At 46.1% G+C, this 24,134-nt stretch overlaps 1 protein-coding gene across 9 annotated transcripts in view; it reads right to left on the reverse strand.

Annotated features, from left to right (window-relative positions):
• Positions 1–24,134, reverse strand: part of ascc3 (activating signal cointegrator 1 complex subunit 3) — a 149,186-nt gene that overhangs the window by 17,007 nt on the left and 108,045 nt on the right. For all 9 annotated transcript variants that reach the window (XM_076889658.1, XM_076889656.1, XM_076889661.1 and 6 more), the window contains 18 exons: positions 23,874–23,993; positions 22,958–23,122; positions 21,331–21,417; positions 21,026–21,202; positions 19,860–20,085; positions 19,371–19,525; positions 16,718–16,816; positions 16,482–16,650; positions 15,582–15,802; positions 14,162–14,247; positions 13,816–13,982; positions 13,486–13,631; positions 10,479–10,599; positions 10,196–10,338; positions 5,345–5,482; positions 3,765–3,885; positions 3,443–3,575; positions 1,839–1,964 (listed from right to left, as the gene is read on the reverse strand). In XM_076889658.1, the coding sequence (XP_076745773.1) occupies positions 1,839–1,964; positions 3,443–3,575; positions 3,765–3,885; positions 5,345–5,482; positions 10,196–10,338; positions 10,479–10,599; positions 13,486–13,631; positions 13,816–13,982; positions 14,162–14,247; positions 15,582–15,802; positions 16,482–16,650; positions 16,718–16,816; positions 19,371–19,525; positions 19,860–20,085; positions 21,026–21,202; positions 21,331–21,417; positions 22,958–23,122; positions 23,874–23,993 (2,600 nt within the window). The remainder of the gene's footprint in view (positions 1–1,838; positions 1,965–3,442; positions 3,576–3,764; positions 3,886–5,344; positions 5,483–10,195; positions 10,339–10,478; positions 10,600–13,485; positions 13,632–13,815; positions 13,983–14,161; positions 14,248–15,581; positions 15,803–16,481; positions 16,651–16,717; positions 16,817–19,370; positions 19,526–19,859; positions 20,086–21,025; positions 21,203–21,330; positions 21,418–22,957; positions 23,123–23,873; positions 23,994–24,134) is intronic.

Raw genomic sequence — 24,134 nt, forward strand, 5'->3', positions numbered from 1 at the left:
AGGAAACATTTTAAGATCCGAGGCAACAAAATCTGTGTGAATGTATCAACAACATCGTGGTAAGACTGGAAAACAGGGTCATTACTGACGGGCAGTTGTGCTAATTAGTGCCATCTGGTTCTCTATAGTCAGTTACAAACCACGTTTCATGGTTTCTGAAGCTGATAAGACGAAATGATGAATTGTAACTGTAAGATAGTTTTTATAAACTCGTATTGATGCTTTTGTTTTAAAATCCTCGAAAACTGACAAAAAATACAAGATTTCAATGTCAGATATGTGTGCACGTCTCAAACTGAGTCACTGACTCTTCTCAGTTATTATCAAAGGCCTACAAGCAGAAAACAGTCCTACAGTTTAATAATGAATCCTACAGTCTACAGTCCTGCTCTGGGCTCAAGTTCAGTCTCTTACTTTGGGAAACAGTTTTGTTCCTGTGGTGTCGTCATGTCAGTGAGAGCGAATGCCACGATAGTCACCGAGTCCTGGATGTGAGGACGGGCAGAGGAGGGCAGCCAAAGCGGTTTGTTTCAGACAGGTGATGAACTGTAGATAAAAGGTGGACGGACTTTTGAGGTGGAGCGCCTTACACCTGCATCCTCTCTGACGGGTGATGGGGTGACTCCTCGTGTGGAAAGGCAGCATTGCTCACCTCTGACTTTATTAAACACTTACGGTTTCACAGGGATCCAGTTTTAAATCAGGCTGTACTGTGATAATATTCACATGCCCTCCTACTACTACTATTATTATTTGTCTGGTGTAAAGCAGCAACACTGAGGCAGCAGCACTTCCCTCACAAACTCTCTGTTTGCACTAAGAACGAGATAAACACGGATCATCAGAACTGTGTGATGCAAACGCTGTCTGAGGTGGAGGAAGTCGTGCATGTAAACCATGTAACAAATGATGTCATTATGATTATCATACCAAACCTTTCATAGCGCACTAACACGGAGGTGACATCACAGCTGAAGGAGTAGAAGCAGCCGTGGAGACATTGGATGGCCTCATTTATGGGCGTGTTACTGTCACACACTGTGTGTGTGTGTGTGTGGGCGTGTGTTACTGTCACAGCTCCACATGTTAGCAGCACAGACACATGAGCACCGAGCGTGTTTATGACCAAACACATTTCAGAGGCGGGGCCTGTTTGAAAGCCACGCCATCAGGCTCAGCGCCACGAAGCTGCTGATGGCACAGCGAGGCAGCCGTGAATGTAGTTAGGGAGCACTTAGGAAAAAGTGCTTGTGTGAATGTGCTTTGAGTGCTCAGATGAGTAGAAAAGCGCGATGCAAGAACCAGTTCATTTACCAGTCCAGTGTCTGTATACAGCCAACACGGAGCTGTCAGGCAAACAAAACTATAATAGTTTACCATGAACACTATTTAGAAACCCAGCAGGCTGCTTTGTAACTGTAATGCTGTTTATAACATTGATGATCAAACCACTCCTTCATCTTTCAGTGAGAAACAGTGAAGTCAGCAGGGCTGCAGTGAGGGACGCACACAGACGCAGCTGTGTGCCCACAGTTTGCAGCAGATGACAACAAATGAATGCAGCGACGCTCCAAAGCCTCTCTGAAATGTGAACACTGACCCAAAATCCCAGTTTGAATCCAGATATCATCTGGACTCACAGGCCTGCAGGGTTACAGTGCCACTGCTGGGCCTCCGTCAGTGGTAAATGTGGGATGACAGGCGTGCAATTACCAACAGGCTGGAATGTTCTGGAGTGGGCTCTGTCTACATAGCAGATGTTTGGCTGAACAACACATCACAGCAATAACCAGGCTGTGTCTACACTATGCACAGGTGTGTGTGTGTGCTGGGCTAACCTGGGATTCATCATCAGCCGTCTGAAGAAGTAGGTCCAGGTGATGTAGTCCATGGCGTCCTGCTTGGATGAGATGGTTCCTGCAGCAATCTCAGCATTCAGATGATCAGAGAGCACGCCGAGGAGGCTGAGGATACGACACGACACATCAGCTGGTTGACTTATCACTGTAGGCCTTTCTAAACAGCAGCATGCTGGCAGAGGGTAACGATGGTGCTGTAAAGCCAGCACCTAAAAGCATGTAAATACAATTTTGCATCACTTGCAGTGGTTTCCAGGACAGCGGTGACCACATGTTGCAGCAGAGATTTGCACACAAACTACTGCAGCCCGACACTGAACAGGAAACAAACCCTGGGCTCTGATCCATGGATGCCCCACCAGTGTCATCACGGTGGCTCTACAGTGACAGTGCAGTCCAAAGACTGCAGTCACACTACAAAGAACATGAATCATATCTGATACCAAGCCTGTTGCTGATGTTAGAGATAAACTGTCTGCTTTGTTTACATACTACCTGTGCTAACACGTGAATGCTATTGCTAACAGGGAGGAGACTATAATGACAGTGTATAAGGTCACCAGTTTATCTTTATTAACGACACTGCTGATGTTGCATTCATGCGTGATTACAGTGAACATGAGCTGATAGTAACGACTTCATTCAACATGTCTGTGTAAAACAAACCTCTGCATTTGGATAGTGAAAGCATCTTTTTTTCTGTTTCCTCTGAAAGATTCCCAGAGTCTTTCTAGCTTCCTGTCAGATTTCCCACTCTGACCAGAACGCACACATGTCACAAAGTATGACCGCTGTCCAAAAACTGCATTTAAAAAACGTGCTCCCTCTGTTCACTGCAACAACTGTAGTGGCTCCAGTCTGCAGCACGTCCACTTTGATATAAAACATTTCAGGGACACTGAAAAAATGAGCTGTTTTCTTGAAATATTACTCACATTAATTACACTGAACCCAACACACCATCATATAAATACTCAACAAAAACCAGCGAGACAAAATGTGCGATCTCTTTTATCGTGTAGGTGCTATTAGCGTCCTCGGAGAGTGATTTAACGCCCTGGCACCTCGCCGCTGCTGTTATCTCTAATGTTTACGTTTATGATAAACATCAATCTAAGACTTGAAGAGAGCTGCGAGGCCCTCAGAGCACCTGTGGGTCTGACAAAGGAGAAGAAATCACTGTAAAACACACAAACACACACACACAGTGTAAAACACACACACAGTATAAAACACACACACACACACGCACACACACAAACTCAGTGTAAAACACACACACAGTATAAAACACTGAGGAACTACGACTGCAGGTGTGTTGTGTGAACAGAAAGCATCATGTAAAGACTGAAAGTATCTCGTCCCACTTAGACGCTGTCAGTGCTGCAGGACAGACTGATCCGAAGGGGAAACAGCAGCATCCTGTTTGTACTGACAGCATGCTTTCACATAAGGCCTGATATGTATCACAGTACATAAAGTCATAAAGATTTAAATACATTAGACATCCACAGATGGGCCCAGTCTTTGACACTAACAGATGACTATGGCAGGAATCCTGATGATGAAGATTGTGCTGTTACCTGGACTCTACAGGAAACGGCTCGTACAGAAACTTCTTGTAGAAATCCTTCTTTATGTCGTGGACAAGGATCACTGCTTTGCCCTGGTCATCAAACTGAGGACGGCCTGCTCGCCCCATCATCTGCAGCACGTCTACACACACACACAGTTACACACAACCTTTAGAGCAGAACGTTTACGATCTGTTAATGCAGTTTGTTCTGAGCGTCAGTGACAGCTATATGAGAGAGCTTCTTAATGCGGAGTTTAACGTCACACAGACTGGAGGAAGCACACTTCCTGTTCCACAGAGACCACACCCAGGCTGTCACTGAGCTGTACCTGTGATGGGGTAGTCCACATAGCGCCTGGATTTGCCATCGTAGTACTCGGTTCCCTTGACGACAACCAGGTGAGCGGGGAAGTTCACTCCCCAGGCCAGAGTGCTGGTAGCAATCAGAACCTGGTGACATTTTAGAAATGAGTTACAACCAAACAGGACGTGAGATATAGACACAGCAGCTGAGGAGTGACAGAGTCTAACTGTGCACAGGATTAATGTAGCAGCATTCATCCTCTGTAGCACTAACAGACCTGTGTGTGGAGCAGACAGAACAACAGGAAGTGAGGACAGGCAGACGGAGAGAGACAGCTGGGGTTTTGCCCAATTACAGAAATTCCAGGCAAAGGAAAAGCTTTGGAATGTGCTTGAAAGAGCCTGGAAAACTATTCCTGAAGACCACTAAAGGAAATGACAGGAAGGCTTTCCTAAGATAGTTCAGGCTGTGATGAAGAATAAGGAGGTCTTACCGAACACAGACTGTAACGCTGTGAAACATGTCACTATCTCTACTTTCAAGATTAGGCTTCGACCTTTCCTTTTTGCTAAAGCATATAGTTAGGGCTGGACCAGGTGACCCTGAATCCTCCCTTAGTTATGCTGCAATAGACATAGGCTGCCGGGGATTCCCATGATGCACTGGGTGTTTCTTCTTCACTCACTATGTGTTCACAGACCTCTCTGCATTGAATCATATCTGTTATTAACCTCTGTCTCTCTTCCACAGCATGTCTTTATCCTGTCTTCCTTCTCTCACCCCAACCAATCACAGCAAATGGCCCCGCCCCTCCCTGAGCCTGGTGCTGCTGGAGCTTTCTTCCTGTTAAAAGGGAGTTTTTCCTTCCCACTGTCGCCAAAGAGCTGCTCATAGGGGGTCATATGATTGTTGGGTTTTTCTCTGTATCTATGAAGCACCTTGAGGCGACTGTTGTTGTGATTTGGCGCTATATGAATAAAATTGAATTGAATTTTGCCACACATGCTGCATTTCTATGTACACTACATTGGTGCAGTAGGTTCGAGTTTGTCTGCCTTCACATGCACAGTGGGGTCAGCAGATGCAGATGCTGACCCCTCTGTGGCAGGGTGTGGTTTGTGGCTCAGCTGCAGGGGAAGGGTGGAGCAGTGGGTTCCGGGGGGCGGTGCCAGGGGAGCCACAGCTGTCATCCATCACACCAACCGTGTCGTCCTCATTTCAGTAGCTGCCTTAGGAGAGAGCTGTGTGGTGTGTGAGCAGGAGAGTGCAGCTGGAAACATGTGCGTACATGAGAACGCCAAAGAGCCATGTGAACAACACTGTAAAGCACTTTTTGCTTTTGTTTGTCCATCCTTATCAGCCACTTCTTCCTCACTAAACTGCAGTTCTATTAGCTGCATGAACGCACAGGAAGGGCAGGGGAGGGGCCGGTTGCATTAAGAGATTCGATTGGTCATTCCAGTGTCAGTTATGCAAATGAATGAACAGGCTGCTGTCAGTGCTGCTAGGACCGTAGCCTGTATATTTATGGAGACACTAACCCATCAGCCTACATGTGCATCAGCTGTGCCAGATTAGCAGCCCAGCAGCGGGGTGAGGGAATACCTGAATCTTACAGTTGACAAACAGCTCCTCTACAGTCTTTCTGTCTCTCTCATGGAGGCCTGCATGATGCATGCCGATCCCAAAGGCCAGTGTCAGCTTCAGGTTGGAATCTCGAACTGTGCCAATGATGTCCTCTATCTGCAAACAAACCAGAGCACAGACAGTGATTAGTACGAAAAACAAATCTCACCGAGGAGTAACGAGCTCTCTAGTCCCAGGGCTTCGTTACGATAAACTTTGCTGCTAATGTGGTCTGTCGTGTTCATTTATTCAAAATTGTGCTGTTACACTGGGCGCGTCGTGTGGACTTTTGCCATCCTCATGTACATATATAACATATTTAAACTGGACATCAACCCAATCCTGACTCACAAATCTCATATTGACTGATATGGAAAAAACTAGGTTGGTGATTTGATCCTAGACTCTAGTCTGCATGCCAAATATCTTTTGACAAAATACTAACCGCATGGTGCTCTCCGATGCATCCATCAGAGTGTGAATGTGTGTATATATACACATATATATCTACATATCTACATATATATATATACATATACACATATATATATATATACACACACACATACACACACACACATATGTACAGTGGGGCAACAAAGTATTTAGTCAGCCACCGATTGTGCAAGTTCCCCCACCTAAAATGATGACAGAGGTCAGTAATTTGCACCAGAGGTACACTTCAACTGTGAGAGACAGAATGTGAAAAAAAAAATCCATGAATCCACATGGTAGGATTTGTAAAGAATTTATTGGTAAATCAGGGTGGAAAATAAGTATTTGGTCAATAACAAAAATACAACTCAATACTTTGTAACATAACCTTTGTTGGCAATAACAGAGGTCAAACGTTTACTATAGGTCTTTACCAGGTTTGCACACACAGTAGCTGGTATTTTGGCCCATTCCTCCATGCAGATCTTCTCGAGAGCAGTGATGTTTTGGGGCTGTCGCCGAGCAACACGGACTTTCAACTCCCGCCACAGATTTTCTATGGGGTTGAGGTCTGGAGACTGGCTAGGCCACTCCAGGACTTTCAAATGCTTCTTACGGAGCCACTCCTTTGTTGCCCGGGCGGTGTGTTTTGGATCATTGTCATGTTGGAAGACCCAGCCTCGTTTCATCTTCAAAGTTCTCACTGATGGAAGGAGGTTTTGGCTCAAAATCTCACGATACATGGCCCCATTCATTCTGTCCTTAACACGGATCAGTCGTCCTGTCCCCTTGGCAGAAAAACAGCCCCATAGCATGATGTTTCCACCCCCATGCTTCACAGTAGGTATGGTGTTCTTGGGATGCAACTCAGTATTCTTCTTCCTCCAAACACGACGAGTTGAGTTCATACCAAAAAGTTCTACTTTGGTTTCATCTGACCACATGACATATATATATACATATACATATATATATACATATACATATATATATATATATATATATATATACATACATATACACATATACATATATATACATATATATATATATATATATATATATATATATATATATATATACACACACATATACATATATATATATATATATATATATATATATATATATATACATATATATACATACATACGTATATATATATATATATATATATACATATGTATGTATATATATATATATATACATACATATGTATATATATGTATATACTAGGGGTGCAACGATATTCGTATCGATATTGAACCGTTCGATACAGTGCTTTCGGTTCGGTACGCATATGTATCGAACAATACAACATTTGTAATTTATTTTATCAACTTTCCTTCTGACGATGCTGTCTGTGTTGAGCGCTCAGTGAATCTGCGTTCGACTACTCCGCCTAGGGTCGACAGTGCAGCCTAGGCGGAGTAGTCGAACGCAGATTCACTGAGCGCTCAACACAGACAGCATCGTCAGAAGGAAGAGCGCAGGGCAAGCTAGCGAGACAGAAGTTAAGCTCTTCTTGCAACATGGACCTCCCCCACCCTCATTCAGATCTGGCGTTTGGAATTATTTTGGTTTTCATGTGACGTATGACCCTGAAGGTAAGCGAGTCATGGACTAAAGTAAAACAGTATGTTGGATGTGCCATGCAATGCTCAATTACATGGGTGGGAACTAGTGTGTTAGCGCAGTTAGCTCGTTAACGTGTTGGCCGTCTAGCCCCATGCACGGGGTGATCGGCGGTAGCTCGTTAACGGAGATTTGCCGTGTTGTGGCTTTAAGGTCATTTCAACGAGATTAACCTGAAAGCACTAGTGGGAACACAACGAATATGACTGCACATTTACGCCGACATCATCCTAGTGCAAAGACAAGTGGAAGCAGACAAAAAAAAGCAAGCATGCTACTAACTTTAGCCGAGTCATTTAGACAGCTGTTAGCACATGATTCTCCTTATGCTGCTGAGAATATAGCCCAGAAGAAGCGGATAGTATAGCTTTTATTTGGAAAGAGACATTTCTCTGTAATAAACTCTCTTTTCCAAAGATGAGTGATTCCTCAATCAGATACAGGGCTCGCAATATCGCTAGCCCGACGTCCCGGAGCTAGCGATTTTTTCAGTCGGGCTACCAAAATCTATCTCTTCCCTGCCCGTCGGGCTATTGTAGGAAAAATATATGTCAATGCTTTTGCATTCTTTCAGAAATGTAGCTGGGTAATTATGTCATTGGCATCGGTGAGCCACTGTCAATATGTGACATATTGAAGTCGCGTTTGAATTTGCGCTCGTTTTTTGCTTTCACTTTGCAATCGCGCGAACTGTGTATAGAGAGCGACAGCACTGATCTGTGAGTGATGATAATTTGTGCACCAATTCCTCTGACATCATCTTATTAATTGTTAGCTTACTATGCAAACATGACAAGTGAAATCTCCCGCAGCTTAAACATGTGAGAGGTTGATCGCGCAGAGAATCGCTGAGCTTATGTGAGTCCGTGTGTAAAAGCATTTCAGTTCTGCTGCGCCAAATAAGACAGGTCAGGGTGAAGAAGTGACAGCCAAAGAAAAGCTTACCACAAAACGGAGAAGTTATGACAAATCAGACTATAAGGCAAAAAGAAAGTGCAGCTTTATGGTTTCATGGACAAAAGAATTCCTGTGGCTGCAATATGACGAGCTAAATAACCAGGGCTGCACATAAGTGGTCCGCAGGTGCGCATTCGCTGTCAAAATAAAAAACACGCACAAGGGTTAGGGTTAAATTTAAAAACTGTACTTTTGAGTTAAAATATATATTTATAATTTTAATAAATGACAAATTAAAAAGGCATGAACATTTTTTTGTATCGAAATATATATATATACATATATATATATATATATATATATATATATATATATATATATATATATGTATATATATACATGTATACATATATATATATATATATAGAGAGAGAGAGAGATATATATGAGATAATATGTCATTATTCTGAGAAGTGTCTGTGTAGCAGTAAAATGAAACGATGCACATAAGAACCAATTCCAACCCAGCTTTGGGAGAAAGAAAGATGACGTTGAATAAAAACAGTGATTCAAATTACATTTTAAATTTCAAATACACTAACTGAAGTGAAACAGTGGGTATGAGATAATAACGCTCAGGCTGTAGAAATCAAATGGAAGAGAAACATCAGGCCCTGAGAGCAGCAGCAGAGGGAAGAAAGAGCTGTCAGGCCAGAGATGGGATTTGTCGTGGCGGTGACCCCCGGCGAGCGTTAAGCAGCCATCACTAGAAGCCTGTCAGTCAAACAGCAGGAAGCTGAGCTGTTACACAGGCCGGTGCAGGGAAGCAGCAGGCAGCGGCATATATCAGTGGAACACACACACACTGAGGCAGGAGGGCTATACACACAGAAATCTGCCTATGGTATAAGACACTGCATATTTACTGAGTCTGCAGGGCCCAGGAAAGCAGATCTATGACTTCGACATCTATAATTTAGGTTAGATTAGTAATGTTAATCCAGATAAATAAACAGGTAACAGAAAGGTGAGGACTGGCACAGTGCTCAGCTCATTACATGTTCTCAGTGTCCATGAAGGGAGGCCTAACTTAAATACATTCACTGTGAACATCATTAATAAAGAATCCAAATCTATGAATTAATCATATATTTGGCATCAGAAGGGAGGGTGAACGCCGCCCCCGCAGTGAAACACGGCTGTGGGAGTATCCTGCTGTGGGACCAGTGTCTCTAGAAGTGACAGTGATGTTGTGATGGAAGGACAGAAGGACACATAACATTTAGAAATAAAGCTCAGCAGCAGTCAGCAGTAGAACTGGGTGGTTTTCCACAATCACCCAACACCTGGCCTGGGAACGCCTGGGTGTTCCCAGGCCAGCTGCAGGAGGTGGGAGAGGGAGGCCTGGGCTTCTCTGATTGGGCTGCTGCCCCCACGACCCAGCCCCGGATAAACAGAAGTGTGTGTGTGTGTCTGTGTGTGTGTTTGTGTGTGTCTGTGTGTGTGTTTGTGTGTGTTTGTGTGTGTCTGTGTGTGTGTGTGTGTGTGTGTCTGTGTGTGTCTGTGTGTGTGTTTGTGTGTGTCTGTGTGTGTGTTTGTGTGTGTTTGTGTGTGTCTGTGTGTGTTTGTGTGTGTCTGTGTGTGTCTGTGTGTGTCTGTGTGTGTGTTTGTGTGTGTTTGTGTGTGTGTGTGTGTGTGTGTGTGTGTGTGTGTGTGTGTGTGTGTAATATATATACACTACTTATTCTTGTTTTTATTTTGTTGTACTAATGTAAGGTGACCTTGAGGGACTTTAAAACGTTTGAATATTATTATGACATATGAGCACAGCGTGCATGAAAGAGCTGCTGTGTGTCAGCAAACCTCTCTCTCATCCTGGTGCAGCCACTGTTTGGGGTTGTCCTCTGTAGCCAGGTAGGCGATGAGGTCCAGGGCGGTCAGGCGAGTTTGCCTTCGTGATGACACAAAAATGAGCACAGGCTTGGCTGGAGAGTGAGCGCGTATCGCTGTGGAGAGTCCAAAACAGTAGTTAGTTTCAATATTGCACATGGTCAAGGAGTATTACCAAACAATGCTGCATGAAAAGCCAGCAACATCTCACGTGCACATGTGCTAACGTGCAAAAACAGTGTGTACAAAGCTGCACCTTGGAAGGTGGGCTTGTTCATGCTGGCCATGCGGGGGCAGTAGTGCTGTCCTGGAAAACCGTGGATGTGAACTTCAAGTGGGACCGGGCGCACAGACGGACGGAAGTTAAACAAACCCACCTGTTAGACCAAAGACGAGAAGAAGAGAGATTTAATGTGCGCAGCTGGCAACAGGAGGCCCGTCTGTCTGCAATGTGAACACTCTGTCACTGTCATGCAGGCACAGAGCTGCTCTCTGTGTTTACTGTGTGATAAGGCGCTATGGCCAAAGTGAACTTACTGTGTGATAGCATGTTGAAAGTGTGTGTGGCATTTTTTGCAGTGTTATTATATTGAGGGCTGCAGCATGTGTGCAGATGTCTTAAAAGCCTGGATAATGGATTAGCAGCTCAGTCCCAACAGCAGCCAAGCAGCCAGATTTATGGACAACACAAAGACAGCACGTCTCCTCTACAGCTCTGAAGGCAGAGCAAAGGAAAGCTCCAGTGTTTGACTCTGATGGTGCAAAGTGTAACTCACATCTACACACACTACAAAGACTGGCTGATATAAAGGTTTGTTAAACTGCTGCAAGCTCCTTTTAGTCTCTAATGTTCATGACATACCACAAAATCAAAGTACTGGATGGACTACGCACAAACATGGAGGCTGCTGATGAAGCTCATCATTGAGCAGCAGCTGCAGGGCACGAGCAGTGCACAGGTACAGCTTCAACACCAAACTGAGCATGATGAGGACTTTGTCCTTTGTTTGAACTGGGACAGTTTCCACCCCTAGCAGAGTAACTATTACCCTGAGTTACTATTACCCTGAGTTGCTATTACCATGAATAACTATTACCCTGGGTGGAGCCAATGCCACATGTGTGTCTTTGTCTGCCTGTGTGACATAAACAGTCATTAAAAGACAAAACATGAGTGGGAAAAATAAGAAAACTAAACACTTCATTATGATGTGAAAACAAGAAGAATCTGAATTCTAATCTATGATAGATGATCAAATATTAACTAGTGAACACAGATTTAGTCCTACGACCCTGGACGCAGTTGGCTCAGGACGAGAGCACAACGAGCCTTGTATGCATGTTAAGAGCTGAGAATGTGACATCAGTGTTACAGTAAAATGTTTCCTCTCCATCACTCTGATGCTCAATCTTGTTATTATGTATCATATATGTCACACTGATACAATGATACAGACATGAAAACAGAGAATGGATATTTATGGTTTCTGCCTGAACAACAAAGAGCAAGCAGACGGGCATCCAAAACTATACGTGAACTGACACACGTAGGCACGCTCACACACACACATGCACGCTCACACACATGCGCACAAACACGCGCACACACACACACACACGTGCGCGCACATGCGCGCTCGCTAACACACACACGCACACACACACACGTGCGCTAACGCACACACACACGCGCTCTAACACGCGCACACACACACACATGCATGCAGACACACGCACACACACACACGTGCGCTAACACGCGCACGCACGCACACACACGCGCGCTCACAAAGACAGACACTGTTTTACGTTACAAAATATTTGACTGACTTTAGCTGGTAAGCCTGTATATAAAGGATGGCAGTGTGTGATGTAGGGGTGGGCGGTATAAACGGTATACGTTAGAAACAATATAAATTTGGCCACCGGTAAAGATTCTGTTTTTTTGCAAATTTGCATTATAATATTTATTTTCGTTTTGCCTGCAGTATATAAAAATTGGTGTATCTCAAAAATAAAACTATGAAGACACTCAAAATAAATTTCCCCCGGTTGGAAACTATTTTGTGCAACTTTTTTGTATTTACAGTTTTGAGGGATAAGCCTCTTAAATTTCTCTAACTAGAAATATATGTTAAAAAAACAAAAACGATCTTCAATTTTTTTGTAGTTTATTGCACTTTTTTGCAATTTATGTAATTACTATGCACTTAATGCAGACATATTATTAAAATTTGGACTATAATGGTTGTATTGATGTATAACAACTTGAAATGCTCCCACAAATGGCTCCACAGCATGTAAGAATATAAAGATAAGCTCTGGTGGACTTGGTGCTATGGTAGGTCTTAAAGGGTTAATGACTAACCTGGTATTGTGGATGGATTATCTCAGTTGTTCTCCTGACTGAAGTTTGGTCCGTGTACAGCATCCTGCTATGCGATTGCATTTGTCTCTAACCATCAGGAACCCTCATGTTAACTTTTATAAGTGTAAAAGTGTTAGTGTTCGTCCTCCAGCTTCACTGTGTTTATGTTAGGCTAACGTAGCTGTTTTGCTAGAGATCACTGCTGTTTAGTTTTCTGTCTTCATTTATGTTGGAAGTGATAGCAGAGCTGTACGTTTGAATTTTTTCAGAAATCTCTCAGTCAGAACATGCTATATCATGCTTAGGTGGAAACTAGCGAGCTAACTTCCTGCTAACTTCTAACTCTGTTAAATTTAATAGATTCTGTTTTCATGGATGCATGGATGTTAAACTTCATAGTTACACCTGGTAAAGCAGCAACGCTGATCATTTTATTAAAGATGAAAGAATTTAGACAGTTTTTAACTCTCAGTGTTCGTTTGACTTTGGGACCTGAGGGGGACGGAGTTTAGGACCCAGATTCCTCCGCGAGGCTCCTGACTACAGCAGCAGTAATGCTCCAACAATCCATCAGGCGGTGCGGCTTCATAGCTTAGCAAAGTCGCACTAAAACATTTTTGACAGATGTTTGAGCGCCGTGTAGCACATAAAATCGGTTCGAGGTCAGTGAGCACAACCAGAATTCATACATAAGGAGCACCGGATTATAAGGCGCACTGTCGATATTTGAGAACATGATAGGATTTTAAGTGCGCCTTATAGTGTGTACAATGCGTTATACAGAAGAAAAGAATATATCATGATATATCGTTAGCGCACATGTTTCAGATTATTCCGCGATGTGGATTTTAGGCCATATCGCCCAGCCCTAGTGTGATGTAATGCAGGTGCCGACCTGTCCGATGCCCAACCAGTCAGCCAGGTCTCGAGCGTTGGCCAGAGCCGTGGACAGCCCAACTACTCGAACACTCTTGGAAGTGTGAGATGAGATGAAGTTGGTCCTGGACACAATGACCTCGAGGACTGGACCTCTGTCCTCACCTGGAAACAGACACAGTGCTAACGCTAACACAGCTAACAGGGAGTCCTGTTTCAGGGCCTTCACATGTTTATATTTAGGACATCATGGGCTACATGGAGCAAAAGCGTTTTTGAGCCGTGGTGAAGAACATACAGGTAGGACCTGCTCCACACCAGCGGGCCCAGGTGTGCTGTAGACTCTTACCCAGCAGGTGGATCTCATCGATAATGAGAATCGCTACTTTCTGGACGTAGCTTCGATTCTGCCAACTCCTGCTGACTCCATCCCACTTTTCGGGCGTGGTGACGATCAGGTCAGCTTTTGCTATGGCTCTCATGTCTGGAGTCACGTCCCCGGTCAGCTCCACCACGCTTCACAAGCACAAGAAGAAACTGTTTGTTGGTGTCATATGAACAGCATTTACAGTGTGTCTGCAGGAGTAACTCGATTATGTTTAAGGCTTAATTGATACCAGTTTAAAAACCATGTCATCATTAGCTAGTTTCATGTGTTTAAGGCCTCTTTACATGCAGAGTTTCTCTGTTCTTACTTTTTTCCAAGTTTCTCTTCAATCCTGACCTTCCAGTCCTCAATGCGCTCCCTCACCAGGGCCTTCAAAGGGGCAATATACACGACCTAAACACAGAACACAGGCAAACAATAACTCGATCAAGCTCGGCTAGTTTCCCTACACTGACTGCTCTGCTGGAGCATCTCAGCTGCCTTTGCCGTGTGTTTAAACCACCTGTGCTGACTGCTGCTGGGATCCAGGGGTCACAGGGTAAGGAAGGGTGTGGATCCTGTTGACTACATGAGTGAAACGACCACAGTAAGGCGATCCACAGAGAGCGTTTACACTCATCATTAGGGTTTCTTTCTCCAGGGCTGAAATACATTTTTATCAAACGGCCAAAAATAACAGTAACATGCAGACCGTTGACAGACTCATTGCCTTTTATAAAGAATAAATCTGTGTATGTGTGCTGTGCATCCATTCATTCACAGTCAGTGACAACAGCAGGTGGACTGCAAAGCAAACAGTTAACCAGACTAAGTGGACGTGGCATCATTCACACCATCAAAGCCCCAGAGCTGATGTTGAAGTAACAGTGGATTCCTTATAAGCAGTGCAGCTCGGTGCGTTGCTGAGGAACCTCCAGGAGCCACAGCTGACTCTGTTAGCGTTGTCCTGTGGGTACACTAACCACCATCGAACTAAAGAGCAAAATTCTTCATGACGACTTCCTCTAAATTTGCTAATACAAGTCAAAGTTATGGACGTAACGAGAGTCGTGTAGAACAAAGCTACAGACACCAGAACTATGTTCACATTCCTCAGAGTAGCTACCAGATTACTGGTAATGGCTTTTCCCACTTTGAGCCCTGTTCCTCCTGTTGATGAGGTCATCGCCTGAAACTAAAATCAGAGGAAACTCTTGAATGAATCTCGTTTTAAACACACGATGTGATCATTACGGTACAGCCAGCATGTGACCGCGTGTTGTTGCAATAAAATGGACTAGCCCGCTGCGTCACTGTTTACCAGTTAGCCCACTATAGTGAGGCTAACACTTCCAGCTGTGCAGACTATGACCATCACACAGTTGCTTATAATGGAGCAGACGTTCACTTCAATTCAGTTTTGACTCTCAAACAAGTGCAAGAATTATGAAAACAAAACCAGAGAGCTCAAAGTTCTGCAACGGTGTGCTTGTTTTCACCTTCCAGCACATCCTTTTCCTTTAATTGATCTATTCCTAAAATCCCCAATGTCCAAACCCACAGTTCATATATACTTATGTAGTCATCTGAATTTACATCATGTCTCGATGAAATGCAGTGTTAGGGCCTGCACAGCTTTGATGGAACGATGCTACGATGACTGTAAAAGCAAAGAGCTGATGCTGTACACGGCACTGCGGAGGGTTCTCTGTTCCTTACATGCCTACAGAGGGACTCGGGGACGCTACCTTGGAGGACGGATACTTGTTGAAGACCCGGAACATGGCCATCTCTGCTGCGATGGTTTTTCCAGAGCCCGTCGGCGCTCCCAGCAACACGTTGGTGTCGGTGTGGTACAGTGTGTGGAAGATTTGGGTCTGGATGGGGTTGAAGTGAGTGAACTTGTAAAGGCTCTCGTACTCTCGGTTACCCAGAGCAGTCACTGGCAACGGCTGGAGGTCTAGTAGCTCTGAGAGTGAAGAAGTCATGCAAAGGATCATGGGACAAGGGTCACAAGACAACAGAGTTTAAAGGTGGCTACATGATACAATGATTATTAGAAACAACAGAAACCAATGTGAGACTTTTGCATCCAAACTGTGATGCTGATCAGAGTGTAACGTGACCTGGCCCCAGTGTGCAGGCTTGTCCCCAGCAGCTGATGTTGGGCAGTTTACTTTTTCAAACCTTATCGTGATGATCAGTGCGCTCTGGTTCCAGTAAGAGACAGAGCACTCAGAGCTTTTCTGTCCAAAGCTCCAGCTGTGGCTGAAGTGGACACACGGCTCTGCAGCTCTGCTTATTATGGCCTTGACTGGTTTGTCTAATAATGGGAAGGTCAGCTGACCAGTCAGTGTCCTTATTTGGACAAACTACACTTATAGCCTTCTAGGCTGTATCTGACATAACCAGTGTGGCTCAAGAAGTAGAGTCCAGTAATCTGAAGGTCAGCGCTTCGACCCTAACAACACCAAAGTGCTGCAGACAGATCCGTGGGTGTAAATGCAAAAATCAATCAATAAATATGTGAACAAAATCAGTGAATACAGCTTCTACTAAAAGGGCTGTAAGTACAGGTCCACCTTCTTCACAGAGCTCAGAGTAACATCATGAAGGCCTGTGGGGGCACTGTGTGTCTGAGTGTGTACCAGTGTGTGGGGGGTGTCGCTCTGGTAAGATCAGGTCCTGGAAGTTGATAATGCAGACAGCTTCAGCACCGAGCCATCGGTCAGAGACAGCCCTGATGTAGTACTGTGAGGGCAACGGCTCAAAGATGGGAATGGTGAACACGATGTGCTGAGGCTCTCCTGACACCACCTGAGGAGAACAGACGCGTCATTCTCTGTGCTTTGTGTTCATCTGAGCTGAGACTCATACAGCAGACCTGTTTCTTCTGCAGCAGGAAGTACTCAGAGTGGTAGATGTGATCATTCATGGCATCTTCCACCCACAACCACCAGGGCTCACCCACTGATCCATGGACCTGAACCACACAAAGAACAGCGTTGAATTACAGTCTTTTCAGGGAACCAACACTTATTTTAGTTCCCTGATTAACCCAGGTTCGCCCTGCAAGGCCCAGAGAAACTGCACAAATCCCAAGAGCTACAAAAGCCACTGAGTGCAGCTCGTTTGAAAGCCTTTAATCTCTCTCTCTCTTTTGCAAAAGATGTTTTTGTTTTTTATGTTTGAAAAATGGCATCTGTCTGCACGTCCGTCTGTCTACATGCATCACTGGCCACATCTGTGCATTCTTGAAACATGTGTAGGTGTCATGTAGAAGTCTAACAACAACTGCCATAGTTTGAAACGAAGAAGCAGAAAATTAGTATAAACATTCATTTATCACTGAATTGAAGTTTTGGAAACAGCACAGAAAGAGAATTCAGGTTTTTAACCCCCCCATGAATGTCTGGTACTACTACCACTTAGACCAGGGGTGGGCAACTCCAGGCCTCGAGGGCCAGGGTCCTGCAGGTTTTAGACCTCCCCCTGGGTCAGCACACCTGAATCACACGATTAGTTGATCTCTGGAGAACTTCAGAACATGTTGAGGAGGCCATTAAATCAGCTGACACGTGTAAACCTGCAGCACACGGGCCCTCGAGGCCTGGAGCTGGACACCCCGACCTGTGCCAGAGGGAAACCCAGGATGTCTTACACGTCGTTACACATCGTTACACATCATACGCTCTGTGTGTCCCTGTAAAGTCACATGAAACTTTCTTTGGCAAAGATGAACATGGATCCTGTAACAGATGGCGAGGACCCACAGAGCCCCATCTCACCATCATGGAGTCAGTCCAATAAGCAGAAGCACTGTGCCCCCCCCTTGCTAGAGTCCCGAGGTGACCTGGAGCTGGGTTCTGTTCATGCCCACCTGTGAGCGTGTACACAGCACTCGGGGGAATCACTTGAATTTGGGGACATGACAAACATTTGAATGCCCCGTGCTGATGTTACAACCTAACTCACCAAACCAGCAGGCAGTTTGCCACAAACAGCCAACGCTGCTTGGAGAATGATGTCATCCTGTATCATAATGAGTCAGCGTGGTGCGTTTCCTGGCCGCCACCAGGGAAGTGGCTCATGTGTCGGTGCATGTGTCGCGGCTCTGCAGCAGGATCACGGTTAAGCCAGCCGGTATTCCATTACCACTCTCCCATGATTGCAGCATGCATTGCTAATCGGACATAAACATTCATCTTCGTATTCAGCCCTGCAACGAGCTTTCTGTGCGTGACAAACTTTGGACTAAGCTTCACATGATCCCTGCTGCCCACTAAGGTGGGACAGGCTGGCTCTCAGGGACAGATGGAGATTCCCTGGCTGGGAGAACAAGGTAGGTGGGGTGCTCTTGTTTGGGCCAGTGTGGAAATATGAATGTCTGTGAGTAGTTTTGGTGCCCGAGCACAGGAGGAGAACGAACATATGGACAGCCCAGCTCTCCCTGGACTCCTCATTCTTCTGTGCTCAGTAGGAGGGAGCGTCCATCGGCCTTAATGTCCGCACGTCTCTGAGCAAACTGCCCCGATGCATGCATCAGTATGTGACACCATAATGTGTTTAAAAGCATAATTAAAGGGGTGGATGATATGTTCACAGCAGAAGCCACGATGTAAACTGAGGAGGGGGAACTTTGGGAGAGGGCTGGAGCCTTTGTTATTCCAGAGCGTCCCGTGGTGAGAGGCGCTGTGTGGGGACGAGTCCCTGATTGTTCAGAACAGCCAGGCTGCTTTCAGTCTCTGGGTCTTAGAAGCGGCGCTGCCCGCAGACAAGCTCAGAGGGGAGGAGCCTTTGCTGCTGCAGCTCCTAACATGTGACACCGGCGCCTCCTCTGGCTGGTCACCTCCTGTTGATTTCATTTTTGTTGTTTTCTGTCTTTTTCATTTGAATCTGTCTTGATGTCTTTACTCTGCTGTGCAGCACGTTGGTCCATTGTGGTTGTTTTAAAGTCCCTTACAAATAAGGTTGCTATGGTAATGGGCGGCTGGGCTCAGGCTTACAGACAGGGCGATGAGCTCGGAGTAGAGCGCCTGCATGCGGTTCGGGGATGTTTCCTTGGCACGTCCCTTTGGAGGTTTTCTGGGTAGGACTAACTGGGCGGTGACCCAGGACATGTCATCTGGCCTGGGGACACTGTGGGATCCCCCAGGAGGAACTGGAAAGTGGGGAGAGGGCGTCTTTCCTCATGTGGTGCATTTTCCATTGTTACACCTCTCTGACCTGTCTTCCCCATGTGATGTTTGTGTCATGCATGTGTGGTCGGAGGGTAACTTCCCTCGGGATGAATAAAGTATGATCAATCAATCAATCTGGAATGTCCTGCTTAGCGTTCTGTTCCTTTGGGTCACCTGAGGCGATGGATGAAAGGACGGACGGAGGCTTGAACTGTAAATATGTCACAGCAGATCAAAGGTTGGTCTAACCCTGACATCTGCCCCTCACACTCAGGTCAGCTGTAAAACATTTGACCGTCTCTGGAAAATGCTGCACGGCGAACCATCCTGACTCAAGGATACGTAATCTGTCTGTACCTGGTCATTCCAGCGAAAATCAGGCGTGACGATGAGACGAACACGCAGCACGGTGCGTGTGATTGGCTGGATGGTGGCCTCCATTGAGATCGAGGGGATCTGGTGGACACACTGTTTGACCGTTAACCCGATGTTGACGTGGTGCAGCATGTGACCTGGAAAAAGTACACCTGGCATTAAGGTGTTTATTAAAACCAGTGTGCGTGAACTTTCTGTTTATCAGCAAAAGCTAATACTTAAATAAAAGCTCGGCTTATGTTGGATTAAGCACTAGTCTGAGCTTCTTCCACTCAAAACACTTTTCTCTTCTTTAAAGCTGCAGTTAACAAAAACAGTATGATCCCGTCAGGACAGACACACGGCTGCACCGGCACGATTTACTGTGGTTTCAATAAACAAGGCAAAGTCGAACAAAGTGCGGTGATGCCAGTGTTGCACAGCAGTGCTGTGAAAGGCCTCTGCAGCACAGAAACACTGGGCTGCACTCACCAATGTCATCCTTCCTCATCTCCTTCAGTTTGTCCACAGTCAGCTTCTTCTCCTCCAAGCGGTTCAGCACGACGGGGCTCAGGTTGGGGAACTGCCGGAGGGGGTGGGCAGAGTCCCACAGCCGCTTGTCGATCACCTTGCACAGGGTGAGCAGTCGACGGGTCATAAGCGGCCAGCGCTTCCTCAAAGCGATCTCAAACAAGGCCCTCACGATCCGAGCGGCGTTCTGTGGGCGACAGCGGGAAAAACATCAGCCAGAGGTTCCACACTACACGGAGCAGCTGGTGGGCACATCGCTCAGCATCGTTCACCACGTGTGACGAAGAGCAGACGTGCAGCACCCAGAGGTCACATGGTAGTGTTGCTCGCTGTGATTTAGTCAGCTGATAATGTCATGTGACCATGTGGTACAGGACATGCAGTGTGGTGGGCCTGTGTTTAAGAGCAGGTGGACACAGGAAGGCCTGCACCTTCCTGTCAACAGTCAAACTACTGATTTAATAACAAATATTATAAAAATTGTTTTTGTCTTTTCAGTTCTGAATTGAAAAGGTCGTTTTAATAAACACTGGGATCATATGTACCGACACGTATGCAGGTGTTGTTCTCGAGCAGAGTGGCACGTGCACGCTCTTTGTAGTTTCACAGCCCCGTCGACTCGTGCAGTCAAACCTCCACCCCAGCACCACTCATGAGTGTTTTACACAGTTTGCTCACTGACCAGGGGGGACAAGTCAAAGTCACATGATCAGTGCTCAGCTGTCCATCGCATGTCAACAGGAAATGAGCTACTGTAGTTTTAGAGCGAGGCTTGTGTGCAGTCATCAGCACCAACATCCTCTGATGTCATTCTAATCATTTCATTTTCAATCAGTCTTCAGGTTTTTTATTTTTCCACCTGCTTCCTTTGGCCCCGCCTCTTTTTGTTCCCATTAAAATCCCAAAAATCAACAGTGATTTAAAATCGTTGAGTTAGTGTGGCAGCAAACACCACAGCACGGGTCTGACTGTGTGCGTATAACAGATGGGTGAATGCAACGCCAGCGCCCTGCAGCACCTCGGCCTGCAGCACCTCGGCCTGCAGCACCTCGCCCTGCAGCACCTCGGCCTGCAGCACCTCGCCCTGCAGCACCTCGGCCTGCAGCACCTCGCCCTGCTGTCCTCACCTGTGCAACATAGGACAGGTCCGAGATGAGCGAGAAGCTGTCCACTTCTCCTCGGCCGATGTACGTCTGCAGCAGGATGTTGACCTTGCCGTAGCCGTTCTCCACACCTCCTGCAGCTGGAAGCTGACAGTAGCTACACAGCATCTGCTCCAGCTCCTCCATCTCCTCCTCTCGAACCTGGCGACACACAGCAACACACCGAGCTGGATTATATGAGCTGTGCTCAGTTGTGACAGAGCTTTTTATTGGATGAACACAAACTGTACTATTTGATAACTACATACGTTCTGACGGCCACAGCTCACCTTGAGTTGTTCAAACTCCTCAGCTTTGGAGACGATGCTGAGGATGTCGGCTTCTGTTCCCTGAGGGTTGAAATGCTCATTGAACGTCTTCACATGTGGAGGAAAGAGAAACGTTGGTGATTATTGGATCAACCAGAGCGTGTACTGTGCTTACAGGAACTGTAAACTGCTGATGAGAAGCTCCTGGCAGCTGTGCTTCATCCAGCTGCTGCAGCCTGTGTGAAGGACACTATGAACGGTTGTGATGCACTCGTGTGTTGAATAGTTGGAACGTGTTTGGACAGAAGCACTGAGAGCGGCTCGAAACGTGACACTTTCTGTTATCATGGCTCCATGCTGCTCTGCAGCCTGCAGGTTCTCACCTGCATGCACTCAAACACATGTACTAGAAAAACAGCTCATCTATAATCCAGCAGGATGAAGTTTAATGCTGATGAGTGCTAGCTGTGCATAAATGCATGGCCTAACACAGCCGCCCAGTACGAGTGTGTCCAACCCAACAGCACTGCTGTGTGTGTGTGTCTGAGTGTGTGTCTGAGTGTGTGTGTGTCTGAGTGTGTGTCTGTGTGTGTGTGTGTCTGAGTGTGTGTCTGTGTGTGTGTCTGTGTGTGTGTGTCTGAGTGTGTGTCTGTGTGTGTGTGTGTCTGTGTGTGTGTGTGTGTGTGTGTGTCTGAGTGTGTGTCTGTGTGTGTGTCTGAGTCTGTGTGTGTCTGAGTCTGTGTGTGTGTGTGTGTGTGTGTGTGTCTGAGTGTGTGTCTGAGTGTGTGTCTGAGTCTGTGTGTGTCTGAGTCTGTGTGTGTGTGTGTGTGTGTGTGTGTCTGAGTGTGTGTCTGTGTGTGTGTGTCTGAGTGTGTGTCTGTGTGTGTGTGTGTCTGTGTGTGTGTGTGTGTGTGTGTGTCTGAGTGTGTGTGTGTGTGTGTGTCTGAGTGTGTGTGTGTGTGTGTCTGTGTGCGTGTCTGAGTGTGTGTCTGAGTGTGTGTGTGTCTGTGTGTGTCTGAGTGTGTGTCTGTGTGTGTCTGAGTGTGTCTGTGTGTGTGTCTGAGTGTGTGTCTGAGTGTGTGTGTGTGTGTGTGTGTCTGTGTGTGTGTCTGAGTGTGTGTGTGTGTGTGTGTCTGAGTGTGTGTGTGTGTGTGTCTGTGTGTGTGTCTGAGTGTCTGAGTGTGTGTCTGTGTGTGTGTGTGTGTGTGTGTGTGTGTCTGTGTGTGTGTCTGAGTGTGTGTGTGTGTGTGTGTGTCTGAGTGTGTGTGTGTGTCTGTGTGTGTGTCTGAGTGTGTGTGTGTGTGTGTGTCTGTGTCTGAGTGTGTGTCTGAGTGTGTGTGTGTGTGTCTGAGTCTGTGTCTGAGTCTGTGTGTGTCTGTGTGTGTGTCTGAGTGTGTGTGTGTGTGTGTCTGAGTCTGTGTGTGTCTGAGTGTGTGTGTGTGTCTGAGTCTGTGTCTGAGTCTGTGTGTGTCTGTGTGTGTGTCTGAGTGTGTGTGTGTGTGTGTCTGAGTGTGTGTGTGTGTCTGAGTGTGTGTGTGTCTGAGTCTGTGTGTGTCTGAGTCTGTGTCTGAGTCTGTGTGTGTCTGAGTGTGTGCGATGCTCCATGGACCTCTGCAGTGAACAGAGTGAACATGTGTGCGGCGTTTACCTCTATGGTGTTATATTTGATGTAGAAGTGGCTCGCAGTCCTGCCCAGGTCTGTGGAGGCGAAGTAGCCGGTGCGCTCGTCGAAGCGGATCATCCTGGCCTTATCCAGCTTCCTGCCCGACTCCACCACCAGATCCTTCCTGTACAGCTCCAAAGCTGGATCCATCTGAGCTCCCGCAGCACGAGAAAGACGTCAGTAACACAACTTTGTTTTTCTCTTGTGTTTTCAATACATTTAAATCACAACGTTCATTTATAGTTCAGTTATGACCTGGTCTAACATTTCATACAGCATGTGCTAAGAACCTTGCTGTCACTTCTGAGCAAAGTCTGGATCTCTGAAGTCCTCCAAGAAACCCTGCAGAAACCAACCTTCTACTTTTACACTCGACCTTTCTTCTCTCCTTCCTCGTGTCGGTGCAGCTGCACAGCCAAAGCTGACATGTTTTTAAGTTCCCTTCATGAGCTGCCAGTGCAATCCCCACAGAAAGCTCCACACCGACAGGCCCCTGCACACACGTCACAGTTACAGCCTCCCTCGGCTCGTCAGCTGAACGTGTGCGCAGGTGTGTGTCGGACCCTGATCTTTGATGTAACACAAATAAAAGTATTATTATTGTTCTATTCCTCATTTGGGTGTTTTGTCTTTGCCCCTTCTGGCTGCTGTGGTCCAATCAGCGACCAGCTTTAGGGGGAAGCACTTTTCCACACAGGGCCGTGTAGGTCTGGATTTGGCTCCCACCAAATGAACGCCTTCATTTAGAAACTTTGTGTTACGTGTATCTGTATATCTACATGTGTTTGATGATCTGAAACACTTAAGTGAGACAAACATATAAAAAAAGCACTTTTCCACACCAGTGTACGTCCCCGCCCTCCCCCGGGGACGGCCCCGCCCTCCGGGGATCTGGACCAACCTGAGAGGCTTTGTGGTTGATGCCGTACACCAGCGGGTTGGCCCTCATGCGAACATAAAGGTAGGTGTAGCTGAGCCACTTCACAGCCTCCTCCACGTTGGTGACCGTTCCCAGAGCAATCTGTAGCAGGAGAGAGAACAGCGGCTCACAGACCTCTGTCGCCATCTAATGGACACTACCTGAAAGCACAGCTGCTCCTCTCTACTCTGCCCAGCAACACGTGCTATTAATCCTTTTCTTAAAGATGTAAAACAGCTTCAC

This window comes from Maylandia zebra, linkage group LG11 (assembly GCF_041146795.1).
Source record: "Maylandia zebra isolate NMK-2024a linkage group LG11, Mzebra_GT3a, whole genome shotgun sequence".
Classification (NCBI taxonomy): domain Eukaryota; kingdom Metazoa; phylum Chordata; class Actinopteri; order Cichliformes; family Cichlidae; genus Maylandia; species Maylandia zebra.